This window comes from Marmota flaviventris, chromosome 2 (assembly GCF_047511675.1).
Source record: "Marmota flaviventris isolate mMarFla1 chromosome 2, mMarFla1.hap1, whole genome shotgun sequence".
In the NCBI taxonomy this organism is placed as follows: domain Eukaryota; kingdom Metazoa; phylum Chordata; class Mammalia; order Rodentia; family Sciuridae; genus Marmota; species Marmota flaviventris.
The window spans coordinates 77194763-77215801 of NC_092499.1; the positions used below are offsets into that span (position 1 = coordinate 77194763).

At 35.9% G+C, this 21039-nt stretch overlaps 1 protein-coding gene across 3 annotated transcripts in view; it reads left to right on the forward strand.

Annotated features, from left to right (window-relative positions):
- The window catches only part of Wdhd1 (WD repeat and HMG-box DNA binding protein 1), a 59518-nt gene that overhangs the window by 21861 nt on the left and 16618 nt on the right, over window positions 1-21039 (forward strand). For all 3 annotated transcript variants that reach the window (XM_071608035.1, XM_071608036.1, XM_027929570.2), the window contains 3 exons: window positions 1531-1772; window positions 3610-3747; window positions 5674-5830. In XM_071608035.1, coding sequence (XP_071464136.1) covers window positions 1531-1772; window positions 3610-3747; window positions 5674-5830 — 537 coding nt within the window. The remainder of the gene's footprint in view (window positions 1-1530; window positions 1773-3609; window positions 3748-5673; window positions 5831-21039) is intronic.

Consider the following 21039-nt stretch of genomic DNA (forward strand, 5'->3'; position numbering starts at 1 on the left):
TTATTGATACTCTTGATATACTTGATGGATGGATTTTACTTCTCCTAGGTGATTTGAAATTAAAATGCATCTAATGATACATAATTGCTTATTGTGCTCAAAGTATAGCTCACAACCTAGCATTGTGGGTCACCTGGAATTTGTTGAAAACCCAGAATCTCAGATCTCACCCAGACCCTCTGAATCAGAATCTGCATTTTAATGAGATCCTCATGGGACTGAATACATTAATTAAAATCCAGTGAATGCTATATTAGGTCATTTTAACATTTTGATTAGTGTGCTAATTTACACATTATAAAATCAATTCAATACTGCATTTATTACTGAGTTAAATCAGGTTATTCAAATAATCACAGGCCTGGGATATAGCTCAGTGGTAGAACACTTGGCTAGCATGCACAAGGCCCTGGATTTTATCCCTAGCACCACAAAAATAACCACAATAATACAAAAATACTGTTGAGTAAGTGACTCCAACACAGAATGTCTTGCATAATTAGAACATATATTTCCATGTGCAGTTTTGATTTTAGATATCCTTTTTGTTCTCCTTAAATATATTTCACAGCCCTAGACAATGTTACCTTTTTTATAAGATTAGATATTAAAATTACTGTTCAGAATGTCACTGCTGTTTGTGATTCCAAATACTTATGGTATCTGTATTCTGAAGCTTAAAGAATAACTTACATTTGGGCTGGGGATGTGGCCCAAGCGGTAGCGCGCTTGCCTGGCATACGGGCGGCCCGGGTTCGATCCTCAGCACCACATACAAACAAAGATGTTGTGTCTGCCAAGAACTAAAAAATAAATATTAAAATTCTCTCTCTCTCTCTCTCTCTCTCTCTCTCTCTCTCTCTCTTTAAAAAAAAATAAAAAAGAAGAACTTACATTTATATATGTATGCTCAAAGGAAAAAAACTGAAACGTGAAATTTTTGGCAGTGATTGGTAGTCTCTGATTCTACTATGTGTAATAATTTTTTCTTTTTTCCCTTTTGGTTACTTTTTTCAGTAAGAGAACTGTTGCTTAATATTTTCATACTTACTATCTTTAAAAATCTTAGTTGTGGGCCTGGGGTTGTGGCTCAGCGGTAGAGCACTTGCCTAGCATGTGCAGGGCCCTGAGTTCGATCCTCAGCACCACATATAAATAAATAAAAAATAAATGAGGGTATTGTGTCCAACTACAACTAAAAATCAATATAAAAAAAAATCTTAGTTGTGTTTTTTTTTGTTTACATTTGCAACATAGAATCACATTTAATGGTTTTAGCTTGCCTTTTTAGTTAATTAACATTATATTATAGAGCATTTTCCTATATCTTTGAATATTCATAAAAAATATGGTTTAATAGTTTTAGTATAATTCATTTTCAGGATATTTCATAATTATTTTCTTAAAACAGTTTTTATACTGAAGTATATACTAGAAAAATAAACTTTTGTTATTGGGTTTCATGATTAGTTGTATATATAAAACATCTCATAAAAGTTGGGTTGTCTCTCTTTTTTTTTTATTTTTTAGCAAGCTTCACTGCCTGCACTTTAGTTCTTGGGATTCAAGCAAAGAGTGGATAGTAGACATGCCTCAGAATGAGGATATTGAAGCCATATGTTTGGGTCAGGGATGGGCTGCTGCTGCCACTAGTGCCTTGCTCCTTCGATTATTTACTATTGGAGGTGTTCAAAAAGAGGTCTTCAGCCTTCCTGGACCTGTGGTGTCAATGGCAGGACATGGAGAACAGCTTTTCATTATTTATCACAGAGGTAGATTTTTCAGTCTTTCATAAATTAAATTATGACCTGCAGTAATATGGAAATTATTGAGCTTTTTGTTGGTACTTTTGGGCTTGCTTTTGCATTTATTTAATATTGCATCAGTGTAATCTTTGAATGTGGAGAATTTTGTTGTATGTACTAATAGCAAAGAAAATGAGAACTTTATAGAACTTACGTGGTATTGTCAAGAGAATTCCAAGTCTGATTGATTACTTACATGTCTAAATCGCATCTTTGGGGGCTGGGGATGTGGGTCAAGCGGTAGCGCGCTTGCCTGGCATGCGTGCGGCCCGGGTTCGATCCTCAGCACCACATACAAAGATGTTGTGTCCGCCAAAAACTAAAAGATAAATATTAAAAAATTCTCTATCTCTCTCCTCACTCTCTCTCTCTCTTTTTAAAAATAAAAATAAATAAATCGCATCTTTGGCCAAGCGTGTCAGTGAACTTTCATAATTAAAAAAAAAAAAAAAACTCAAAAATTAACTCACTTCTAGTGTAAAGGACGAAAACAACTTTGAATGTGACTTTTCAAAAGCTGCTGACACCTTTTCCTCACTTCATGTTGTCTTCAGTCCCCACCACTATGTGGTCTTAAAACTGGTCTTACCAAGATTACCACTGATATATTTGCACTTTTTTTTTTTTTTTTTTAACAATTCCATCAGATATACTTTCTTGGCTTCTCTGAAGTTCCTGTATGTTTGTGACTTCTAAATTGATATCACTAGTAGTACCTTATTGCATGTCTAGATTTTCATATATTATTGAAATTAAAAACAAAATGTTAATAAAATAAAGTTATATCTTTTATAGTATGCTCACTTGAAACCTCTATGTAGGCATCTCAATTCTTCTCTTTCCCTCACTTCCCATTAGAAAAGCTATATTGTCGTGTCAGTTCTATGGAGTAACAGATTCCAAATCTGTCTCTTCATTTTCTCCACTCATACCCTGGACCAACTGGTATGTCATGTCAGACTGCCATAATAGCCTATCTATTCTTCCAGCTCTCATTCTTGGCCTTTCAAGGTCTGTTTTTCACACAGCAGTATGAAAATCAGATCATCTCCCTCTTCTACTCAAATCTCTCTGAGGTTCTTTCGCTTTTAGCCAGACTTCTTATTGTAGCTGGTAAGGTGATCTGATCCTACACGAGCTGAACTTTGCCCTCTGTAGCCTCATCTCTTGCCACTTTCTCTTTTTGCCATGTTCTGGCCATACTTGCTACTTTGTGTACTTTGAACAGCGTGAGCTTGCCCCTGCCAGAGGACCTGCCATCAGTGATTCCCTCTTTCTCCTGTAGTATTCCTTTCCTTAACATTTGCATGGCTTGCCCCAACTTGCAATTCATATCTCAGATTAAATTTTACTTTCTCATAAAGGCCACCTCTAACTATAATCTAAACTAATCTCTCAGTTCATTCTAACACATATTTGCTTCAAATCTTTGGTAGCGTTTTTTGCTCTTCTTGAATCTTTTAAATTTCTTTTTCAACCTGAGTATGAATTTCATGGGGAAAAAAAACCCAAAAAACTGTTTACCATTGTAGCTTCATTGTCTAGACCAGTGCCTAGGGTTACATGATAAGTTCTTTATAAATAAATCTTAATTAAGTGAATATCATTTATAATCATTTTATATAAATAGTCCATGTAACATGTTATTCTATTTCTAATACCTGAATGGTGCCTCACATGGGTTGTCTATAAAAATAGTACTAGTTATTCTAAAATAGAAACATAAAATCAATCAAGAAAATAATTTTTGCATTATTGCTAAATAACCTTCAATGCTTGATTTATATTTACATTTTCTCACTAGGTACAGGATTTGATGGAGATCAGTGCCTTGGAGTTCAACTATTAGAGCTGGGGAAAAAGAAAAAACAAATTTTACATGGTGATCCTCTTCCTCTTACAAGGAAATCCTACCTTGTCTGGGTTGGTTTTTCAGCTGAAGGCAAGCTAATTTTTTCTTTATATTAAGCTCACTTTTCAAGAAGAAAATCATTAATGAATTTAATTAATTTCCTTAAAGATAAGTTGTCTATATTTTACATTTAATTTCTGTATTTTAACATGTTGGTAGAATTGGAAACTGCACTTGTTAGGTAAAGTAATATGTGTAAAGAACAAGATTTCTTTTTATGAGAATTCACATTAGAAACTTACTAATGGAAATGGTTTCCTAATATTTATTTATTAGACAGCAAGGTGGAAATACAAATCAACAGTAAAATAGGATCTTTCCTAGCAGATTGTACACAAAATTAAGAATTTTCTGGAACTGTCCTGTCCATTGCAATTAACTACTGGCCACATGTGGCTATTGAACACTTAAAATGTGGCTAATGTTCTGTAAGTATATTCTCCAAATTTAGTATTAGAGAAGAATGTAAAAAACTCTAATCTTTTTTCTGTTGTTACATTTTTAAGTGGTAATATTTTGGATATGTTGGATTAAATAAGACATTAAAATTAACTATCCCTCCTTTTTTAAAAGAGGCATTATGAATTAAAAATTCATATTTGTGTAGGGCTGAGGAAGTAGCTTAGTGGTAGAGCAATTGCCTAGCATGGGCAGTGATTGCCCTGGACTAGTACTGCAAATAATAAATTTGCAATGTGTTTACACACATATATTTGTAACATATGTATGTATTTGTTATATACATTACATTTGTGACTCAACGTGTTTCTGTTGGATGGTGTATTTTAGACCCATTTATAGTGGCTTATGATATGATTTGAAAGACAGGGAAGAATACCATATTTTAAAGCATTTGTTATCCTTCTCTTAGAGGCTTAAATATTTTTGTTATTAGCAATGTATGGTCTTTGTTTACATCACTGAAAACATCAATTTTGTTTGTTTGTTTGTTTTGCTGTATCAGAGATGGAACCCAGAAGTGCTCTACTTATCTTCAAACCTAACCCTTTTCATTTTTTTATTTGAGACGGGGGTTTGCTAAGTTGCCCAGACTGGCCTCAAACCTGGCCTACCTTAGCCTCCCAAGTACCTGGGATTACAGGCATGCCCTACTATACCCGGTTTATATGTCTTTAAAGTGTTGACCATTTTTGGATTTGTTTTCTATTGGGATATTATTAGTCATTTATGCTTTAATAATAATAGTTCCCATTTATATAGCTTTTTCTTTTCCCAAGTTCCAATCATATGTAATCCCTGAGGAAATTAATGTTTTCAGAGTGAGAGAGGTATGAAGCTACAGGTATGAAAAGGGTTAATTAGATAATTTGTCATGCACTTCCTGAGGTAAGTAGCATAGTAAGTAGGTAACATTTTTGCTATGAAAGAAAAGAGTAATAAAGGCATTTGTTTATATCATTACCTTCTATCAGTTTCTAATCATTTTATCAAATCTCTCTTACCTGGAAGGAGCCTTCAGATGTTAGGTTTTTTTGTTGTCGTTAATGTTTTTCTTGTTTTTCCCTGTAATTGGCTTAAAGTAGTTACTGTTACATTCCAGCAGATGGCAGAGTTTTCATTTGAACTGTGTTTTTTTTCTCTTCATTTGGGTAAATTTCACTCATATCGCATGCAGTTTTTTTCTTCTGTTAGGTCATAGTCTGTGTGGTTCATGAAATTTCACAGAGGGCAGTCTTGGGTTATTTTCCTTTTTTCACTTTGCTTTTTGAAATAAAAGTTAAATCCTGGTGGGGCTGGGATTGTGGCTCAGTAGTAGAGTGCTTGCCTAGCACATGGGAGGCCCTGGGTTTGATCCTCAGTACCACATAAAAATAAATAAATAAAATAAAGATATTTTAAAAAAGTTAAATCCTTGGTATGTATTTTTTTGAAACAGGGTTTATTTAACAAATATGTGCTGTATCTCCAAGTAATTTCTTTTTTGTTGGAATATAGGTACCCCCTGCTACGTGGATTCTGAAGGCTATGTTCGAATGCTTAACAGAGGGCTTGGTAATACATGGACTCCTGTGTGTAACACAAGAGAACACTGCAAAGGAAAGTCTGATCACTACTGGGTGATTGGTATCCATGAAAATCCCCAGCAGCTAAGGTAGGCCATTATTTAAAAAGTGCTTTGAATTCTTTCTTAAAGGCTCTTTATCTTTCATCTTAGTGAATTTACTTGTTTTCCATAGTGTTTTGGTCAGCTTTTTGGCTGCTGCAACTAAAAGACCCCAGAACAATTAAGGAGGAAGAAAAGTTAATTTGGTGGCTCACAGTTTCAGAGGTCTCAATCCATAGACAGCAGGCTCCATTCAGAGAGGCTCCACTGCTGGAGACAAAATATATACCCCAAAGCCATGCCCCCAGTGACCTATCTGCTCCAGCCATACCCTATCTGTTTTCAGTTACCATCCAGTTAATCCCATCATGATTAATTCACTGATTGGGTTAAGGCTCTCATGACCCAATTATTTCTCCTCTAAACCTTCTTGCACTCTCTCACACATGAGCTTTGGGGGGATTCCTCACATCCAAACCATAACACATAGTCATTAAATTGGGAATTTGTATAATTCTATTCCTTTTTGAGATATATATGTTTTTGTTGTTGTTGTTGTTTGCTTAATTATCATATGTAGGGGATAGGGCTAGTAGAAATTTGTTTATTATAAATGTAGAATTCTCAGTTCATATAGACTCAACTCAGTATTGTATTGAAGATTGTCCTCTTTTTTTGACATTTGATGTCTTAGTCTCAAAGAATGTCAGTTGACATTTTATAGGTATTTGGTGACTTAAGAGATCTTTGTTTTCATGGAGCTTATAGTTTGTTTGGAGAGACAGATAACAGAAATAAGTAAAATATTTATTACTGCTTTGGATACATTCCACTAATTAATCTGACCAGACCCCAGACCCATGATGGAGAATTAATAAAAAGGTATATTCCAGGAAGGGTGATTATGAAAAACTATGGCCAGCAGTACGAGTCTTTATAGGAGACTACATTATTTGTGGAATAAAGTAAAAGTAGTCCATGCAGAGTAAGCAACATGGACAAAGGCTCTGAAGTTAGAAAAGGATTGAAAAGATTTAAATGTGGCTATGATACAAGAAACAAGGGATAATGGAGTCATAAATCCAAGGTGATATCAGAAAGTTAGAGGCTGTATTATAGGTCATACTTAAGTAGTTTGTATTTTATGTCATTTTTCCAGAAAACAATCAAGGACTTTATCCAGGGAAATCGTGTAATCTGATTTATGGTACAAAATGAAAACTATATGTGTAGTAAATGGATTGAAAGGGTTAAGACTGGAATTGCAGATGGACATGGTGGCATACACCTGCAATTCCAGCTACTCAGGAGACTGAGGCAGGAGGATTGCAAGTTCAAGGTCAGCCCCAGCAACTTAGGGATACTCTGTCTCAAATTTTTTTTAAAAAGGGGGGCTGGGGACATAGCTTAATGTTAGAACATCTCTGGGTCCAATTCCCAGTACAAAAACAAAAAAGACTGGAATTGGAGAGATGGTTTTCAATGAGGGGATTTAGCCCCTCCTTCAAGAATATTTGGAAATGTGGGGTATTATTTTTAACTCTTTTAGTGGTGACCAGGGGCCACCCTAGCATTTGGAGCTGTGGTGCCAGAGTTGTTAAACATGCTGTAGTATTCAGAACAGCTCCATGCTAGAGTTTGTCCCTCCCCAAATGTTGTGTGGGCCTTCACCGAGAAACACTGAGGGCGATTTTTGCAATCATCTAACTCTTGACTATAATTTATTTTTTATATTTTAAAATATTTTTAGACGTTGATGGGCCTTTATTTTGTTTATTTATTTATATGCAGTGTTGAGAATCGAACCAGTGCCTCACACATGCTAGGCAAGTGCTCTACTGCTGAGTCAAAACCCCAACTCCTGTGACTATAATTTAGAATGTAGTGGAAATGAAGAGAAGCAGATTTGAGCTGGAAACATCAGACTTGATAGTAGATTAAGGGTTAGAAATAGGAAAGAAGAATTAATAATGATTTTGTTTTAGCAGCTGGATGTCAAACCATTTTCCATTTAAGATGGAAAGGAATTCTTTCTTGATGTTAAAAGTTTGAAATGCCTGAGAAATATCCAAATTGAGATACCAAGAAGTAAGGAAAAAATTACTTAAAAGGAGTCAAATCATAGAAGCTGTAGGGGAGACAAATTCAAGAAATAGACACAGTAGTCAGGAAGAAAAATACAAATGGCTTTCAAATATATGAAAAGATGATTAATATCATTGAATATAAATATAAAACTAAAGAATTTTTAAACATTTATCAGAGAGATCTGAAAGTTTGGTAATATTCTTTTTTTTTTTAGTTGTTAATGGATCTTTTTATTTTATTTATTTATATGCAGTGCTGAGGCTCGAACCCAAGGCCTCACACATGCCAGACAAGTCCTCTACCACTAAGCCACAACCCCAGCCCCTGGTAATATTCTTCATTGGTAAATATTTGGGGGAAGTAACCGTGTTCATACATTCCTGATGGTAATATAAGTTGGTATAATCCCCATGGAGGACAATTTGCCAGAATTAGAAATGCACACGCTCCTTGACCCATCAATTCTGCTTTTAGAATTTGTCCTACACATGTAGTAGTACTTGCTAGTTAAAGTGTGATCCACAGACTAGCAGCATCAACTTAACCAGGGAGCTTGTTAGAAATGCTGCATATGAGGGATTGTGTCAGACCTACTGAATCAGAAGCTGTACTTTAAAAAGATCCAAGGTGATTCATGTACACACGAAAGTTTGGGAACCTACTACTATTAACATATCTGAGGTGTGATTCACAAAAATGGTATCCTACAGGTAGGGTTGTTATTAGCAGAAGACTGGAAACCTAAATTTCCAAATACATTCTGTATATCTGATTCCTAGAATACTACCGCTTTTTAAAGAAGTAAAGCAAATCATACATGTAATAAGGAACTTGTACCCAGAATATGTGAAGAACTCTTATAACTCAGAAAAATAAAGCAAATCATATATGTAATAAGGAACTTGTACCCAGAATATGTGAAGAACTCTTATAACTCAGAAAAAGAGACCCAATTTAAAAATAGGCAAAGGATTTGAGGAGTTATTTCTCCAGAAAAGCTATTCACTGGCAGATAAGAATGCAAATATATTCATGAAAATAAATCCATTGTTGTCAGTCATTAAGGAAATGAAAATAAAACTGCCAAGAAATATTACTACATATCCACTAGGATAATTGTAATCAGAAAAGGCACAATAATAAGTGTTGATGAGAGTGTGGGAGAATCAGAACCCACTGGCACTACTGGTAGGATACAAAATGATAGTTTGGTAGTTCCTCAAAAGGTTAAATGTAGAGTTACCATATGACCCAGCTACTCACTCCTGGGTATGTAACTAAGAGAATGTGTATGCACATTCATACAAAAACTTGCATGTAAATGTTCATAGTAGATTTATTCATAATAGCTGAAAAAACAATGCAAATGTCCATCAACTGATGAATAGATAAATAAAAAGTGAATCTATTATTGGACTATAAAAGATAAAGTAAAAATAAATACTACAACAGATGAACCTTGAAAACTATGCTAAGTAAAAGAAACTAGACACAAAGGGCTATATACTGTTTGATTTCATTTAGATGAAGTATCCAGAATAGGCCATCCAGAAACAAATATATTAGTGGTTACCAAAGGGTAGAGGGTTGGGAGGAAGAGTGGAGCACAGAATAGGGAGTAACTTAATGGGTATGAGATTTCTTTTGGGGATGATGAAAATATTTTATATTTAGTGATAATTGATGCACAACTCTGTGAATCTACTGGAAACTACTGACCTGTATGCTCTGTGGTGTGACACAACTAAGGTACATTTGATGTGAACTCTAATGTGTGAATTATGTCTCAGTAAAACTTACGAAAAAGATAAGGACACTATGTGGTGATGTGGAAGGATCTGCAAGATGTGTTGCAGTGAAATTAATACCTTTTGTTTGAAAGGGAGGAGTGCATAAGAATACATAATTTTATTTGATTATATATGCTGAAGAATTTCTGGAAATTCTAGAAAGGAAAGTAGTTAATTGGTAGAGAAAAGTTCAATGGGATAATATATAGAAGAGAACTTCTGTATTTTTTCTTCTTTCTTTTTTTTTTATTTTTTTGGTACTATGGGTTGAAACCAGGGGCACTTAATCACTTGAGCCATATCTTCAGCCCTTTTATTTTATTTTTTTAAATTTTTAATTTTTTCCAGTTTTAAAACAGGGTTTCACTAAATTGCTTAGGACCTTGCTAAATTGCTGAGGCTGGCTTTGAATCTGGCATCCTCTTGCCTCACCTCCCGAGCACCTGGGATTACAGACGTGTGTCACTGTGCTGGACCTATATTCCTTTTATACTCTTTCAACATATAAATGTATTCTTATTCAAAAGTTAAATAAATTGAACTTTTAAAAAATGAAAGCAACAATTCAATAAGCTGAATCACATAGGCTAGAAGTCAAATTCAAAAAAACTTCTCATTTTGGCTACATGGAGGTTATTGTTGACTCATAAAATTGGTCTTAGTGGCATAATAAAATGTTAAATTCCAGATTAGGAAAGGCATGAGATGTAAGGAAATGAAAGTAGAATATGTAAACAACTCTTTTCAAGAAGTTTGGCTGTGAAGAAGAGTACATTTTGGTACCTAAAAGGGGATAAGAAGTCAAGCAGGGGATTCTTTAGCTTGAGTGATTCTATAGCTTCTTCTTCTTTTTTTTTTTTTTAATTTTTATTGTTGGTTGTTCAAAACATTACATAGTTCTTGATATATCATATTTCACACTTTGATTCAAGTGGGTTATGAACTCCCATTTTTACCCCGTATACAGATTGCAGAATCACATCAGTTACACATCCATTGATTTACATATTGCCATACTAGTGTCTGTTGTATTCTGCTGCCTTTCCTATCCTCTACTATCCCCCCTCCCCTCCCCTCCTCTCTTCTCTCTCTACCCCCTCTACTGTCATTCATTTCTCCCCCTTGTATTTTTTTTCCCTTTCCCCTCACTTCCTCTTGTATGTACTTTTGTATAACCCTGAGGGTCTCCTTCCATTTCCATGCAATTTCCCTTCTCTCTCCCTTTCCCTCCCACCTCTCATCCCTGTTTAATGTTAATCTTCTTCTCATGCTCTTTGTCCCTACTCTGTTCTTAGTTACTCTCCTTATATCAAAGAAGACATTTGGCATTTGTTTTTTAGGGATTGGCTAGCTTCACTTAGCATAATCTGCTCTAACGCCATCCATTTCCCTGCAAATTCTATGATTTTTGTCATTTTTTAATGCAGAGTAATACTCCATTGTGTATAAATGCCACATTTTTTTTATCCATTCATCTATTGAAGGACATCTAGGTTGGTTCCACAGTCTTGCTATTGTGAATTGTGCTGCTATGAACATCGATGTAGCAGTGTCCCTGTAGCATGCTCTTTTTAGGTCTTTAGGGAATAGACTGAGAAGGGGAATAGCTGGGTCAAATGGTGGCTCCATTCCCAGCTTTCCAAGAAATCTCCGTACTGCTTTCCAAATTGGCTGCACCAATTTGCAGTCCCACCAGCAATGTACAAGTGTACCCTTTTCCCCACATCCTCACCAGCACTTGTTGTTGTTTGACTTCATAATGGCTGCCAATCTTACTGGAATGAAATGGTATCTTAGGGTGGTTTTGATTTGCATTTCTCTGACTGCTAGAGATGGTGAGCATTTTTTCATGTACTTGTTGATTGATTGTATGTCCTCCTCTGAGAAGTGTCTGTTCAGGTCCTTGGCCCATTTGTTGATTGGGTTGTTTGTTATCTTATTATCTAATTTTTTGAGTTCTTTGTATACTCTGGATATTAGGGCTCTATCTGAAGTGTGAGGAGTAAAGATTTGTTCCCAGGATGTAGGCTCCCTATTTACCTCTCTTACTGTTTCTTTTGCTGAGAAAAAACTTTTTAGTTTGAGTAAGTCCCATTTGTTGATTCTAGTTATTAACTCTTGTGCTATAGGTGTCCTATTGAGGAATTTGGAGCCCGACTCCACAGTATATAGATCGTAGCCAACTTTTTCTTCTATCAGACTCCATGTCTCTGATTTGATATCAAGCTCCTTGATCCATTTTGAGTTAACTTTTGTGCATGGCAAGAGAAAGGGATTCAGTTTCATTTTGTTGCATATGGATTTCCAGTTTTCCCAGCACCATTTGTTGAAGATGCTATCCTTCCTCCATTGCATGCTTTTAGCCCCTTTATCAAATATAAGATAGTTGTAGTTTTGTGGATTGGTTTCTGTGTCCTCTATTCTGTACCATTGGTCCACCCGCCTGTTTTGGTACCAGTACCATGCTGTTTTTGTTACTATTGCTCTGTAGTATAGTTTGAAGTCTGGTATCGCTATACCGCCTGATTCACACTTCCTGCTTAGCATTGTTTTTGCTATTCTGGGTCTTTTATTTTTCCATATGAATTTCATGATTGCTTTCTCTATTTCTACAAGAAATGCCGTTGGGATTTTGATTGGCATTGCATTAAACCTATAGAGAACTTTTGGTAATATCGCCATTTTGATGATGTTAGTTCTGCCTATCCATGAACAGGGTATATTTTTCCATCTTCTAAGATCTTCTTCTATTTCTCTCTTTAGGGTTCTGTAGTTTTCATTGTATAAGTCTTTCACCTCTTTTGTTAGGTTGATTCCCAAGTATTTTATTTTTTTTGAAGATATTGTGAATGGAGTGGTTGTCCTCATTTCCATTTCAGAGGATTTGTCACTGATATACAGGAATGCCTTTGATTTATGCGTGTTGATTTTATATCCTGCCACTTTGCTGAATTCATTTATTAGCTCTAATAGTTTCTTTGTAGACCCTTTTGGGTCTGCTAGGTATAGAATCATGTCACCTGCAAATAGTGATAATTTAAGTTCTTCTTTTCCTATTTTTATGCCTTTAATTTCTTTCGTCTGTCTAATTGCTCTGGCCAGTGTTTCGAGAACTATGTTGAACAGAAGTGGTGAGAGAGGGCATCCCTGTCTTGTTCCAGATTTTAGAGGGAATGCCTTCAATTTTTCTCCATTCAGAATGATGCTAGCCTGAGGCTTAGCATAGATTGCTTTTACAATATTGAGGTATGTTCCTGTTATCCCTAGTGTTTCTAGAGTTTTGAACATAAAGGGATGCTGTACTTTGTCGAATGCTTTTTCCGCATCTATCGAGATGATCATATGGTTCTTATTTTTAAGTCTATTGATGTGGTGAATAACATTTATTGATTTCCGTATATTGAACCAGCCTTGCATCCCAGGGATGAATCCTACTTGATCATGGTGCACAATTTTTTTGATAAGTTTTTGTATCCGATTCACCAGAATTTTATTGAGGATTTTTGCATCTAGGTTCATTAGAGATATTGGTCTGTAGTTTTCTTTCTTTGAAGTGTCTTTGTCTGGTTTAGGTATCAGGGTGATGTTGGCCTCATAGAATGAATTTGGAAGTTCTCCCTCTTTTTCTATTTCCTGAAATAGCTTGAAAAGTATTGGTATTAGTTCCTCTTTAAAGGTTTTGTAAAACTCTGCTGTATACCCATCCGGTGCTGGGCTTTTCTTAGTTGGTAGTCTTTTGATGGTTTCTTCTATTTCCTCAATTGATATTGGTCTGTTTAGGTTGTCTATATCCTCCTGACTCAATCTGGGCAGATCATATAACTTAAGAAATTTATCAATGCCTTCACTATCTTCTATTTTATTGGAGTATAAGGATTCAAAATAATTTCTGATTATCTTCTGTATTTCTGAAGTGTCTGTTGTGATATTGCCTTTTTCATCCCGTATGCTAGTAATTTGAGTTCTCTCTCTTCTTCTCTTCGTTAGCATGGCTAAGGGTCTGTCGATTTTATTTATTTTTTCAAAGAACCAACTTTTAGTTTTGTCAATTTTTTCAATTGTTTCTTTTGTTTCGATTTCATTAATTTCAGCTCTGATTTTAATTATTTCTTGCCTTCTACTTCTTTTGCTGTTGTTTTGCTCTTCTTTTTCTAGGATTTTGAGATGAAGTATGAGATCATTTGTTTGTTGGTTTTTTTCTTTTTTTAAGGAATGAACTCCAAGCAATGAATTTTCCTCTTAGAACTGCTTTCAATGTGTCCCATAGATTCCGATATGTTGTGTCTGTGTTTTCATTTATCTCTAAGAATTTTTTAATTTCCTCCTTGATGTCTTCTATAACCCATTGATCATTCAGTAACCTATTGTTCATTCTCCAAGTGATGCATGATTTTTCCTTCCTTCTTTTATCGTTGATTTTCAGTTTCATTCCATTATGATCAGATAAGATGCATGGTATTATCTCTACTCCTTTATATTGTCTAAGAGTTGCCCTGTGACATAATATATGATCTATTTTTGAGAAGGATCCATGTGCTGCTGAGAAAAAAATGTAACTGCTTGATGTTGGGTGGTATATTCTATATATGTCAATTAAGTCTAGGTTATTAATTGTGTTATTGAGTTCTGTAGTTTCCTTATTCAACTTTTGTTTGGAAGATCTGTCCAGTGGTGAGAGAGGTGTGTTGAAGTCTCCCATGATTATTGTATGGTGGTCTGTTAGACTCTTGAACTTGAGAAGAGTTTGTCTGATGAACATAGCTGCACCATTGTTTGGGGCATATATATTTATGATTGTTATGTCTTGTTGGTGTATGGTTCCCTTGAGCAGTATGTAGTGTCCCTCTTTATCCCTTTGGATTAACTTTGGCTTGAAATCTATTTTATTTGATATGAGTATGGACACTTCTGCTTGTTTCCGAAGTCCATATGAGTGATATGATTTTTCCCAACCTTTCACCTTCAGTGTATGTATGTCTTTTCCTATCAAATGCGTCTCCTGTGGGCAGCATATTGTTGGGTCTTGTTTTGTGATCCATTCTACTAGCCTATGTCTCTTAATTGGTGAGTTTAAGCCATTAACATTTAGGGTTATTATTGAGATATGGGTTGTTCTTCCAGCCATATTTGTTTATTTATGTTAGTAAATATGGTTTGTTTTCCTCTTTGATTATTTTCCCCCCCTTTACTGTCCTACCTCCCACTGTTGGTTTTCATTGTTATTTTCCATTTCCTCTTCCTGTAATGTTTTGCCGAGGATATTTTGAAGAGATGGTTTTCTAGCTGCAAATTCTTTTAACTTTTGTTTATCGTGGAAGGTTTTAATTTCATCTTCCATCCTGAAGCTTAATTTCGCTGGATACACAATTCTTGGTTGGAACCCCTCTTCTTTCAGTGTTTGAAATATGTTATTCCAGGATCTTCTAGCTTTCAGAGTCTGTGTTGAAAGATCAGCTGTTATCCTGATTGATTTACCCCTAAATGTAATCTGCTTCCTTTCTCTTGTAGCTTTTAAAATTCTCTCCTTATTCTGTATGTTGGGCATCTTCATTATAATGTGTCTAGGTGTGGATCTCTTATGATTTTGCACATTCGGCGTCCTGTAGGCTTCTAGGATTTGGGATTCTGTCTCATTCTTCAAGTCTGGGAAGTTTTCTCGTATTATTTCATTGAATAGATTGCTCATTCCTTTGGTTTGTACCTCTATACCTTCCTGTATCCCAATGACTTAAGTTTGGTCTCTTTATGTTATCCCATATTTCTTGGATGTTCTACTCATGGTTTCTTAACAGTCTTGCTGAGCTGTCTGTGTTCTTTTCAAGTTGAAATACTTTGTCTTCATTGTCTGATGTTCTATCTTCTAAGTGTTCTACTCTGCTGGTAGTATTCTCAATTGAGTTTTTAAGATGGTTTATTGCTTCCTGCATTTCTAGGATTTCTGTTTGTTTGTTTTTTATAACCTCTATCTCCCTGTATAGTTGATCTTTTGCTTCTTGGATTTGTTTATGTAATTCATTGTCGAAGTGATCTTTCATTGTCTGATTTTGCTGTCTAATGTCTTCCTTGAGACTCCAGATCATCTGAAGCATGTATATCCTGAATTCTTTATCTGACATTCCATCTGCTGCAGCTATTACCTCTTCTAAAGTTGAGTTGACCTGCATTGCTTGTGGTCCTTTCTTTCCTTGTCTTTTCATACTGCTCGCGTTTCTTTCTGCTTGGTGAAACTGTTGTGTTATTGGAATTTTCCCCCTATATATTTATATTGCTCTTGTATAGTTGAAAAGTCTTCCTTGCAGGTGCGGGCTGCGGCTGTGCTCCTGCTCCAATTGGGGTGATCTGTCTACCACGCTGACAGGCCGCTGGGCCTGTTCTGCAGGTTGGTCGCAGGTCTGCCTACCTTGCAGGCGCGGGCGGTGGCTCTGCTCTGCCCCTCCTCCAATTGATGTGACGTGTCTACCACGCCCGCGGACCACTGTGCCTGTTCTGCCAGTCAGTCGCAGGTCTGCCTACCTTGCAGGCGCAGGCGGCGGCTCTGCTCTGCCCGTACTCCAATTGGGGTGACGTGACTACCACGCTGGTGGGTCGCTGGTCCTGTTCCCGGCGCGGGCGAAGGCTCTGCTCTGCCCCTACTCCAATTGGGGTGACGTGTCTACCACACCGGCAGGCGGCTGGGCCTGTTCCGCCGGTCGGTTGCAGGTCTGCCTACCTTGCGGGTGCGGGCGTCGGCTCTGCTCTGCTCCTACTCCAGTTGGGGTGATGTGACTACCATGCCAGCGGGTCGCTGGGCCTATTCCGTGTGTGGGCGGCGGCTCTGCTCGGCCCCTACTCCAATTGGGGTGACGTGACTACCACGCTGGCGGGTCTCTTGGCCTGTTCCGGGTGCGGGTGGCGGCTCTGCTCTGCCCCTACTCCAATTGGGGTGACGTGTCTACCTTGCCGGCAGGCCGCTGGGCCTGTTCCGCCGGTCGGTCGCAGGTCTGCCTACCTTCTTTTTTTTTCTTTTTGAGGAATACTGAAGATTGAACCCACGGACTTTTTACATCCCCAGTGAGCCATATCTCCAGTCTTTTTATTTTGTAGGTGGGGTCTCACCAAGTTGCTTAGGACCTTTCTGAGTTGCTGGGATTACAGCTATGTACCACTGTGTCCAGCTTTACAGCATTTTTATGATCTTTTGCCATGGAATTTAATAAAGAAGGTGAGATTGACAATGTAAGAACATGAGAAAGCCAAAGGAATGAAATCTTTAATAAAGAAAAAGAAAGGTGATAGATTTTAGACTACCTATCTAAATGATAGACATCTTATCACTTGTAATGAGAGGGAAAAAGATAGGCACAAATGCAAAACTTCATAGAGAACTATAGAGGAATTGTTCTTTATGAATGTTTTGTCTTTACAGAGTCTCCAGATATTACATTATTGACATATTTAGCATTATAAAGATCCTGGCACCTGTAATTCCAGTGACTCAGGAGAATCACAAATTCAAGACCAGCCTGGGCAACTCAGCAAGACTGTCTCAAAAAGCATAAACAAAAAGGTCTGGGACATAGCTCTGTAGTAGAGTACCCTTGGGTTCAATTCCCAGTACTGTACAAAAAATAAGGAAAGATTATATTAGTTAATAGTCTTAGGCTATAGCTTGGTCTTAGGAGTTTTTTGCATGTTCATTTCTAGGAATCATATTGCTTAGAATTTGAATTAAAGAACTTATGTGCTATCTTATTAGAGAGTTAAGGTTTGAACCTATGAGGATTTTTACTATCCTTCCTCATCCTTAAGTTATTTTGTTAGTGAATTTCATTATCTTTTTTTAAGAAAGATTTTTTTAAAAATATTTTTTCATTGTAGATGGACACCATACCTTTATTTTATTTGTTTTTATTTTTATGTGGTACCAGGGATCGAACCCAGTGTTTCACGCATGCTAGTTAAGCACTCTACCACTAAGCCATAATCCCAGCCCAAATGTTATTATCTTAAGGAGGTATGTGAAATTATTCAATTGCCATGAGTAATTTTGGTTTTTCATTTAATTTAATATTATAAATTATCAAGGTTTTTTTGTTGTTGTTTTTAGCTCAATTTTTAAACCCCTAGTATTTATACAACAAGCCTTTTCTTGCCTGCTTTTCTCTTAAGATTTTAAAGAGTTTAACTGTCATTAGAATCCATGGTAATTACAGCTGGTAACATTTAACTGTTAAATTTAACATGAGATAAAGAAATAATGGACTTTAAATTATAGCTTTTAGACTTGGGAAGATTTTAGAAATTGTCTGTGCCAATGGTTCCTGACATTTTCAAATATAGGAGCCATTTTTAAATATTGGACATTCTTGACCTCCAAATGGTAGAGTAGTTCTACAATCAGCTGGTAGATAATTCATAATAATAGCAGCTTCTATAGACCTATAGAAGTGCTATATTAATTAATTAATATTTGGTACTGGGGCTTGAACCCAGGGGTGCTCAACCACCAAGCTACACCCCAGCCCTTTGTTTTTATTTTTTTAGGCAGACTTTCGCTAAATTGCCAAGACTGGCCGGGAACTTTTGATCCTCCTGCCACAGCTTCCCAGGTTGCTGGTATTACAGGCGTGTATCACCATATCCAGCTCAAAGTTGTATGTTAATATAAATTTGTATTTATAAATCACATCATTTATATGCATATGAAAATTCCAGTACATAACGTGGAAAATGTTTTGTGTTGAGTCTATGAATAATTCATGATTCCTGTATGAATAACTCAATTGCCCTTCATGGATTTTTTTTTTTTTTAGTTGTCAATGGACCTTTATTTATTTGTATGTGGTGCTGAGACTCAAACTCAGCACGTCACACATGGTAGGCAAGCGCTCTACCACTGAGCCAGAACCCTAGCCCCAACTACTGTTTTCTTTTGGTCCAGGTCCTGCACCCCCTGCCTTTATCTTTGCATTTACCCCAGTTTTTATATATGACAAAACTGGGGTTCAAAAAAGATGAAGTAACTTATTTGAGATCACACAGTTAATGGCAAAAAAAAAACACATCGTTTTGTATCAAAATAAAGGTACAATAGCAGTTGAGTTGATATGTACATTACTTCTTCCTTAAGAATCCGTCTATTATAGTTGAATTTCTTAGGAGAGTGTTATAAAGCAGACATTTGAAACACCAAGAAGATGTCCTAAAAAGTCTGCTTATGAAAATGTATTTAATTTTATCTACTGTAATAAATTGATTTATTTCAGGGTGTTTTCATTTTTTCCAGGTTTATTCTGGAAAAATAGGCTTGCATATTTTTCAAAGGTTGGAAATTATACTACTCAGTATGGTCTATTGCACTTTTCATACCAGCTGTCTTATATTTAGAGACACTCAGAGATGATTGATTTCCTTCCTGTGGAAAGGGATACATGAAAGTCTAGGGTTTCTACACCCACCATCAGTAGTCTAGTCCTGTGTTTACCTGTTCTTGTTATCAAGAAATTTATTCTGTTTATTTAAATTTCTGATGCTTCTGTTTGTTAGTGTTGGTGTTTCTCTGGAAAGCAAGATGTCCTAGTAGTCCCAAGTTCAGACTCCAAGTCGCAATATGGTGTGACTGCTCTGCTGTTCTGTTCTTTATTTGACGTGGCCATGCTGGTTACATTCTTTGAGCCTCTTTTCCTCATTTCTAATATCAAAATGTGTTCCTCTCAAAGAATTGCTATGAAGATGAAGTTGTATAACACTCACCCTTAGTGAATGTTCATTGAATGATAGCTATTAATTTAACAGTGGTTTTCTTCCTAAAAGGCAGTTAGCTTTGTAGTTCATGTTAATGATACTTGTTTCTTTAGTTTTTTCATTTTACATGCATTTTCTAACCCAATTCATAATTTTTCTTTTTGTTCAGGATCTTTTAAAAGGGAGTATAATTAGTTAAAAGTAATTTTTTAAAAATTCATTTGCCGGTGCAAAAAATTTCTCTCTAATTATGAAATAAGAAATTATTGATCTATAGATCTGTCGCCTCTACCCACTTTTACTTGAATTTCAGTTTAGGAAAACTGCATTTCTTGTGTCATGATCGCAACTGGTTAATATATAACAGAGGTAACTGATTTTGCTGTGCTACAGTCTTACTTGGTCTGTATAAACAGCCACCTTCCTTTCTTCTTTTTAGAAACTCTGAACATGAATATCAGATTTTTTTAGTTGTGTTCATTTAACAAGCTTTTGTTATAGTATAGTACTGACTATATGTATTATACTACACAAAAATTAATTTTGCAACCCTGAAGAGGTAGGTTTGTAAAATCATTATGCTAATCCTGAACGAAGTGCTTTAAAAGAGGTGTGAACAGCCTGGGGTGGTGGTGCACGCCTGTAAGTGGGGAGGCTGAGGCAGGAGGATCACAAGCCTCAGCAACTTCATGAGACTCTATGTCTCAATGAAAATTAAAGAGCTGGGGTTATAGCTCACTGGTGGAGCTTCCCTGGGTTCAATCCCCAGTACTGTCAGGAAAAAAAAAAAAAAAAGTTGTGAAGAAAGTCCTTTGTAACACAGAATAGAAAGCAAAACTTTCTGACTAGGGAAGATTGGTTTGGACATTAGCCCCAATTTTCTGTAATCTGCTGTGTTTTTGTTGTTGTTGTTGTTGTTTTGTTTTGTTTTTTAACTCTCCCTTTAATATAATAAGAAAACAGATTTGGTGATTATTTTGCAAAGAAATTGAAGTAATTTTGTCTCCTTAGTAACAGTGGTTTATTTTTTCACATTTCCTCTTCCAAATGGTTTAGGCTCATGGTTTCTAAGAAATTCATTCATAGTAGGCAAAACCCATCAAATTAACAATCAAAATATGTTTTATTTTCCCCTCTGTTTTCTCCATCAGAGGGATTTTTAATGAAGAAAAAGTCTTTAGTTCAAGTCTTTAAAGCTAAGAAAATTATAAGAAATATGAATTGGTACTCTGCTTTAATGTAAATGTGGGTTAAAGTGTTAATAAAATCTCAGCATCTTTTGTAATCATTGTTTGCTGTGTATAAATTAATGGAGTATTTGAGCTATAAAATGTTTTAAAACAAAATATATCATGTTATAGAAAAAAAGAGTGTGTAGACAAAAATTAGCAACCTTTTTAATTTTGTTAATGTATATGTATATATGTAATTATACTTACATTTGTGAATGCACATGTTCTTCTATATTTGGCCCAAGCATTAAGTCCGTGGTGGTTGTGTTGTTGTGGATAGTTGCATGGCAGTTGCTACAGAAATTTTTCAAAATCAAGGTGTTTGTGCTGCCACCTTATACTCTGTTCTGAAAATCACTGGTTTCTATAAAATCATAAGAGGGAGGAAAGTAGAAAGAAAATAAGATTATATGTCAAAAAAAAT